This window comes from Oreochromis niloticus, linkage group LG10, assembly GCF_001858045.2.
Source record: "Oreochromis niloticus isolate F11D_XX linkage group LG10, O_niloticus_UMD_NMBU, whole genome shotgun sequence".
Classification (NCBI taxonomy): domain Eukaryota; kingdom Metazoa; phylum Chordata; class Actinopteri; order Cichliformes; family Cichlidae; genus Oreochromis; species Oreochromis niloticus.
The window spans coordinates 16,743,631-16,751,882 of NC_031975.2; the positions used below are offsets into that span (position 1 = coordinate 16,743,631).

Sequence of the window (8,252 nt, forward strand, 5' to 3'; positions counted from 1 at the left end):
ATGCCGCCCCGGGCAACCGCCGGTGTCGCCCGTATCTCAAACCGCTACTGCTGTGAGGCATACTTGGATGACATTGTCATTTATTCTCCGATGTGGTCCGAACAACTGGAAACGCTCTCTGAGGTGTTCAGACGTTTTTGTGAATCTTCTCTCACATTAAACCTTAAAAAAGTGTGAGTTTGGTAAAGCCACCATTACTTATTTAGGGAAACAGGTCGGACAGGGGCAAGTGCGCCCTGTTGCAGCGAAAGTACAGGCCATTGTTGATTTTCCTGTCCCGCAGACAAAAAGAGCTCTGCGTCGTTTTTTTAGGAATGGCCGTTTTTTTATCGAGGGTTTTGCAAAAATTTTTCTGATGTGGTTAGTCCCCTAACTGATCTTGTTAGCCCTTTAAAGCCTTTTATTTGGTCTCCAGCGTGTCAGGTGGCATTCGAGTCTGCCAAAGCATTGTTGTGCAGTGCACCAGTGCTAGCTGCACCGAATTTTGAGCGCTCTTTTAAACTAGAAGTTGATGCCAGCTCATGTGGTGCAGGCGCTGTTCTTTTACAGGAAGATGGTCACGGCGTAGATCATCCCGTCTGTTATTTTTCAAGGAAGTTTAACAGACACCAGACCCATTATAGCACCACTGAAAAAGAGGCTCTTGCCTTACTCCTTGCTTTACAGCACTTTGAGGTCTATGTTGGGTCAAGTGTGCTGCCTGTGCAGGTGTTTACCGATCACAACCCACTTGTGTTTCTTTCCCAAATGCGCAACTCCAACCAAAGACTTATGCGCTGGTCCTTGTTACTGCAAGATTTTAACTTGGAGATCAGTTACAAGGAAGGGAAAGAGAATGTGTTGGCTGATATTTTGTCTAGAGCACTTTCTCCTTGAATTAAACATTTTGGGGGTAATGTTAATTCTTGGGAAAGGGGGTGTTACGACTGTTTTCGTAATTATAATATGTCAATTTGAGTGTGCAGGTGCTCCTCCATGATTGGTGTATCCAGGGTGGATGGATCTTACCGACTGGCTAACGACCGGGAGGCAGCGCATAAGAAGACACCGCCAGGGACTGCCACGTCATTCATCCTCGGCCCAACCCAACCGGCAGACCGTGTGTTCACTGTTTAAACTATGTTGATTTAATGTAGGAGCACCCAATGGGGTGGACCGCCTTTTTTTTAAATTAGTTTTTTCCTGTTTTTGTTAGGTAGGGAGGAAAGTAATTGTTGTTTGGTTTGGTTCTTTCGAATAGGTAAGTTATGTACTCCTGAGATAGGCTACCTTTTGTTTGTTGTTTTGGCCTTGGGTTCACCCCGAAGTTATAATTCGCTCTCTTCCTTTGTTTAAATTCACTCATTGTAAATAAATCACTGTCACAAAGTATTCATTGCGTGATGTGCTGCTTGGGGTTGGACGGGGCTGGATCACCCTTTATGTTGTGGTCTGGCCGCGCCTAGATGGGCCATAACACTCATGTTCAAACATGGTGTTCGTTATGACGAAACTGTGGTTTGCACAGTAGTCCAACAACAAAATACCGCTCGGGTTCAGATCCGGGAGACTGTTCCTCCCAATCACGCCCCACCAGGTCCCACCCAGGGACTCCAAGAAGGCTGGGTACTCTGAACCACCACTTGGTCCATAAGCGCAGACGGCGGTCAGGACCCATTCCCTGACCAGAAGGCGCAGGGAACAAACCCTCTCATCCACTGGGAGAAACTCCACCGTACAGGCAGCAAGCCAAGGGGATACTAGGATACCCAGCCCCTCTCCCAGAGACTGGTTCCAGAGCCCAACCCGTGTGTTGAGGTGAGCCCGACTCACGCACTAACTCAGGCTCCTTCTCCACCAGAGAGGTGACATTCTATGTCCCAATTGCCAGTTTTGGTAGCCACGGATCAGTCCCCCAGGGCCTCCATTCCTGGCCACTGCCCGGCACATGATGCACCTGACCCCTACGATGCCTCCTGCAGGTGGTGGGCCTGCAGGAAGATGGGCCCATGTCCCTTTTTTGGGCTGTGCCCGGCCGGGCCCCATGGACTAAGGCCTGGCCACCAGACACTCCCTCTCGGGCACCCTCCCCAGGCCTGGCTCCAGGGCAGGGCCCTGTAACCCTATCCCGTGCAGGGTGAACTGTTCCCGAGGTGTTCTTCTCATAGGGGTCATCTGAATCACCCTTTGTCTGGTCCCTCACCCAGGACCAGTTTGCTATGGGAGAGCCTACCAGGGTGCAGACGCCCCTGGACAATTTAGCCCCTGGGATCCCTGGGACACACAAACCCCTCCACTTCACAGGAAAGGTAGCCATATGGTAGTGATTCGCAGAGGGGAGTAGCGAGTTCCAATGCATTTATTTTATTTCCCAGGATGCAAAAGCATACATAGTGAACATCTATGCAATTGCTCGCCAGGGTATTCCTGTGAGTTTTATTCATACACTTTTTCCAGCTTTATCCTTGGAAGAGATGTATGTGTGACGCTTCTACAGAAAAGCAGTTATTTGTTGTACTTGTACTGAACATGATTCTAACTGTGCTTTGGATAACAGCAGAACAAGTCCCGAGAGGAGGACAAATAGAGAGAGACAGAGAAAGAGATAGATTCATTCAGCTTACTGTAAAGAGTGTTACAAACCTTTAATAATTTTTTATCAGACATACAATTTGTTAATTTTGGGTGTTTCATATATATATATATATATATATCTGTTTTTATTATTTATTCTGAATAAATATTGATGTTTATTTAGTTTGTATTATTCTTACAGTTTAATATTTTTTCCAATAATTATTTCATTTTGTTACAAAAAGGAAATTAATCAGCTGTGCCACCTCACTGACATTTGAATGCATGAATATGACCATGTGACACAACTTCCAGTGATGGAGGTAAAATATAAATGACACTTAGAGGCACACATGATAGGGTTTGTTGTGAGTTTACAATTACAGCAAATGTTGTTAAGCAACTGTCTGATATTGTGTTATATGTATAGTTATATACTTTGCACATGTAGGAGGAAACGTTCCAATGGGTTTAGAGCAGAAATTAATTATTGGATTTAATGCCACATTTGTTCACCCAGGAAGATTCTATCTTGGTGGGTTTTCTGACATGGCTCATGATAATTATTACTATGTCTTCCTGGGTTTTGTCTACATATTTACTGTTGTAGGAAATGTCTTGTTCATTTTAATTATTTTTCTAATAAAGACTCTTCATACTCCAAAATACATGATTGTGTTTAGCCTGGCTTTGACAGATTTGTGTGGGAGCACAGCTCTCATCCCAAAACTGTTAGACACATTTCTGTTTGACAGAAGATACATTCTCTATGAAGCTTGCTTAAGTTATATGTTCTTTGTTTTGTTCTTTGCAAGTATTCAGTCATGGACACTTGTCATTATGGCATATGACAGATTTATAGCCATTTGGTTCCCTTTAAGGTACCATAGTATTGTGACTAAAACATCTATTGCTGCAATGCTAGCCTTTGAATGGTTGCTTATAACAACCATTGTGGCATCTACTGTTGGGCTTATTGATCGCCTTTCCTTCTGTGGATCATTTGTGGTGAAAAGCTTTTTCTGTGATCATGGACCTGTGTTTTATCTGGCATGCAATGATACATCTTTAAACCGCATAATGGCATATGTTGCTTTAGTTAGTTTCATCTGTATTCCTCTAATATTAATAGCATTTACTTATGTTTGCATTTCCATAGCACTGAGCAGAATTGCGTCAGGAGAGGAACGACTCAAAGCACTGAAAACTTGTACTTCTCATGTGATTCTAGTTGCTATTTTCTTTTTGCCATTGGTGGGAACAAACATAGCTGCAGTGGCCTCCTATATTCATCCTAATGCCAGGATCATAAACTCAACTTTGACATACACCATACCAGCTTTGCTTAATCCTATTATATACGCTTTAAAGACAGAAGAAGTGATGAATGCCGTGAAGAAGCTTTGGAAAAAAAAAACTTTTATAAACACAGCATAAAAATGATGAACTTATTTCACCTTTCCCTGACATAAAATTGCTCTGTTACAGAATTTTCTTCACAATACCCGCTGTTTTAAAAAAGCTCAGAACATTATAAAAGATAACTCACACCCTGGGCACTCCCTGTTTGAACTGTTTCCCTCGGGCAGACGGTACGGAGCAGTTAGTGTAAGGACAAACAGACTCAAACACAGCTTTTACCCAACTGCAATAACATGTCTGAACGCTGCTACTAAAAAAATGTCCATCATGGGACTGAAACTATGCACTGACTGAAGCATGTGTGTTGGAATGTATGTGAATGTTTGCTCATACTATTCTTATTAGCATTTTAAGTATTTTATTTATTGATTTATTAAATTTTATTGTTTTAATTTATATTTTATATTTTTATGGATGATGCACTGATCAGAGACCACTTTTAATTTCGTTGTATAATTGGACAATGACAGTAAAGACTGGTAAACTGTACAATTATTGTTATCTGTACATGTTATCATATCTCTCTCTCTCTCTCTCTCTCTCTCTCTCTCTCTCTCTATATATATATATATATATATATAATGTATATATGTGTGTGTGTGTGTGTGTGTGTGTGTGTGTGTGTGTGTGTTGGCATACAGTAAATTTGCCAGCCAAATTAAATAAGCGATGTTGAAATGTTAGTGTTTTTTCTATATTTTAACAGTTTTGGCATCCTATCATATGAAACTTAACAGTTAACAGATTAACAACTGTTATACTGTTATGAAACATTGATTTAATCCTCAAATTAAAAATCCCCAATTAAAAAATGAATTTGCAGATTTTAAATTGTGTATGTGTTCCTTCATAATTCTTTTTTTTCACGAAAAATTTCAAATGTGCAAACTCTGCATGATTTCATCTCCCAGTTACGTGTTTACTTTTGCCATCAAAATATATTATTTGGATGGCACTTCACAATCATAATCACAGGAGCAGGAGCATAAATAATAATAATAATAATAATAGATAGTTATCGTAATTGGTATATAGACTAAGGCAGACCTTCCTAAAGTGTGGGGCCCGCCCCCTGGGGGGGCGCAGAGCCATTGCAGGGGGGGCGCGGTATGAAGGGGGGGCAAAACGCTTGGACACTGCTAGCACGTGGCGCCCACAGAAACGCAAAGCAGGAGATGAAGCATAGCTGAATATGTTTCCTAACCAACTTCATTCTAAGCCAAAGACTAGAAAATATGGTGAAGCATATCTTCCCTTTGGCTTCACCTGCACAACTGCCAAGGTAAATCTCCCCTGCAGAATTGGTTTCCCCTTCGTCAGGAGCACGCACTGGGCTCTTCAAATCAGGGACAAACAGTATCCCACATTCTTGATTTTTAGTTCACAAACACTTGTTGTAATGACTAACTACTCCTGACATTTTGGAGATGTTAGCTCTTTATACAGTAAAGGTACAGCAGGATACAAATAATATCAGGCTGATCCTGCCACGATTGTTCCCTCGGTTCAAATCACGGACAAACAGTATCCCACAGTTGTTTATGTTTTTGAACCCATTTTGCACAGAGAGGCATTTTTTGAAAAATGTATTGATAGCAATGTTGAATATTATTACACAGGAAAAAAACAACTACACGTAAAATAATTATACCGTAACGCCTCTGCCTTTCTAAATGGAGGGACAGTAAGTGCGTGTGCATATGTAAGCGTGTAAAAGTTGAAGATAGATTAACAGTATTTTGTCTCTATCTGCCATTCTGCAATTCATTTCATGTAAACAATAACGTGGCCCACAGCGTGACGTGAAAAAAAGCACATACCTTTGACGTTGCAACGAACTCTGTATTCCTTGTCCACACCTAAACGCAAAAAAGGAGTTTTAAAAAATCTCAGTTTTCGGTGATTCAAAACGCCGTTTACGTGTGGACGAAACAGCTGCGTTTTCAAAAATACCTGTGTAGGTGTGGACGTAGCATAAAAGAGTTAGTAGATTATTTTCTTACTACCTGTAATTTATTGCAGATTACTTGTATTTGCTTAATTGTTTACTAAATGATGGAGGTGTGAAATAAACCACAATGGAGCAAAATATGGGTGTGTGTGGTTGGAAGATGTGTCTATGCATGCGGAGGGGGGGGGCGCGAACATTTTTTGTAAAACAAAGGGGGGGCCCAGCAAAAAAAGTTTGGGAACCACTGGACTAAGATGACTGCCCTGAGACATGAGGTTAATGCGAGCGACTTTAATGTTGCAAACATAACGAAATCGTTTAATAATAAATAATTACCACACTCCCTTACATGGTACATTAAATTTAAATAATAGATAAATGATGTAAATAACTTGCAGTGTGTGAGGATCCAAAATGCAGATGCAGGTGGAGGTTAACTAAAACCGCATGATGCAAAACATGAAACTAAACCAAAAAACAAATGCAAACTATAAAATTCACTAGAGCAGGGGTAGGCAACTCCAGTCCTTGAGTACCGGTGTCCTGTATGTTTTGGATGTGTCCTTGATCCAGCACAGCTGATTTAAATGGCTACATTACCTCCTCAACGGGCGTTTATCAATATGCGTACTTGTGCGTACTTGCGTTCTCGTGTACTCGTGATACGTCATCAGTCGGAGACCAAGTACTGTTCCAATTCGAAGTACGCATCACGCCGAGAACGCGAAAAAGTCCCGGATGTGTTCTCGATCCGCCCGTTTTATCGAGCATGCATCGGTGTAGACTTGGGACAGCTAAATATCCCAGAATGCATTTCGTCCAAAACTCAACAGCGGACTCCCGGCACATCGTCGTCCCCCCCCCCCCCCAAACCGCTCGCGGACTTCTCACTACTGAGGTTAAAGAAACCCCAGCAGCTGTCTATAGTATTGATATCCACTAGAATAGAAATAAAAGCGTTCTAACATCTCACCTGCTTGTTTTTATTAAGGTATGTACACGTATGTACATGTACACTATTTTTATTAATAGAGGTTTCACTACTGAGGTTAAAAATGATATATAAGTCACTTAGATCACTTCTAAATGTTAATGTTTGGTTTATTTCAGTGTTTTATTTGTTCCTGAGTAAATCGGTTTGGCTGTGATTAAAGTTAAGCTTCATAACATGTTACTCACAGTTAAATTAGGAGGGGACGGCAGTAAAAACTCCGGACCTGTGACATCATCACGCACGCAGGTGTTCCGACTGTACAAATCACGAGTCCGTGCTCGCGTACTTGAGAATTGAGAAACGGCCGACAAGTCCGTGCTCGCGTTCTCGGCGGGTACGTACTCACCGAGAACGCGAGTACGTACTCGCGTACTTGAGGATTGAGAAACGGCCAACATGTCTTGATGTTCTCCAGAGGCCTGGTAATGAACTAATCATTTGATTCAGGTGTGCTGACCCAGGGTGAGATCCAAAACCTGCAGGACACCGGCACTCAAGTTCTGGAGTTGCCTACACCTGCACTAGAGAGCTGAGACACAATTGGACCAGGCAACAGAATAATGCTGGGGAACTGAGCAGTACACTCTAAATCAGGACAAAGGAAGACTGAGACAGTATATACAGGAGGAGAACTGCAGACACATAGGAAACACACCTGAATCAAATCTGGAATATTGAGGAATAATAAGACAAGGGAAGTAACCTCGACACAACACACAAAAGACAAACGACTTTCACAATAAAACAGGAAAGAAGAGGCAGAATATAAACAGAGACTGCAAAGGATAAAATAAATTATAAAGGAAACTATAGTATATTATTGATACACGGGAAGAGTCAAACAGCATAAGAGATTATCAATAAACAAGGAATCACAAAACCCAAAAGAACTGTAAATACAAAACCCTGGGTCTAAAAACCCAGGGATCCTTAAATAATTTAAATGAATTTGTTGGCACTAATCTACTTTTACTGGGGCACATACGCTTATATTGCTATGGATGTTTCTTACAGTTAGATTCATAGTGACACATTTTATTTTGCAATTGATGTACTTATTTTTTTTAAAATAAAAACTGTGTCAAAGCTTTGATTGCAACTATAGAGCCAGGTATAAAATATGCATATTAATTAACTATACTTTTCAAAGAACAATAGTAATTGAATTTATTATGTAAAGAAAACAGACTACTAAATGAAAGATGTAGGTTTTAACCTGTTTAACTTGAACATCTTCAAGTATGCCTTACCTTGTCTTCCTTTGTCATGAATTAGATTCTAATTTCTTGGCACTATTCCTTGGATGCATGAAATATCAGTATAAATGCAAAA

General features: G+C 41.0%; 1 protein-coding gene across 1 annotated transcript; it reads left to right on the forward strand.

The window, feature by feature from the left end:
* LOC109203808 (olfactory receptor 4C3-like) lies at window positions 1–4,141 on the forward strand. The gene is made up of 7 exons (XM_025911075.1): window positions 1–95; window positions 966–1,110; window positions 2,148–2,288; window positions 2,437–2,506; window positions 3,143–3,173; window positions 3,309–3,547; window positions 3,713–4,141. The coding sequence occupies exons 1-7, from the start codon at window positions 1–3 to the stop codon at window positions 3,988–3,990; spliced, it is 999 nt and encodes a 332-aa protein (XP_025766860.1). The 3' UTR covers window positions 3,991–4,141.
* Window positions 4,142–8,252: the final 4,111 nt, after the last annotated feature.

Coding starts and splice junctions, on each gene's coding strand:
- LOC109203808 (XM_025911075.1), top strand. CDS start 1: ATGCCGCCCCGGGCAACCGCCGGTGTCGCCCGTATCTCAAACCGCTAC. Junction 3,174..3,308: donor ACTGTTGTAGGAAATGTCTT/GTTCATTTTAAT, acceptor TCTGTTTGACAG/AAGATACATTCTCTATGAAG. Junction 3,548..3,712: donor TATTGATCGCCTTTCCTTCT/GTGGATCATTTG, acceptor GCATTTCCATAG/CACTGAGCAGAATTGCGTCA.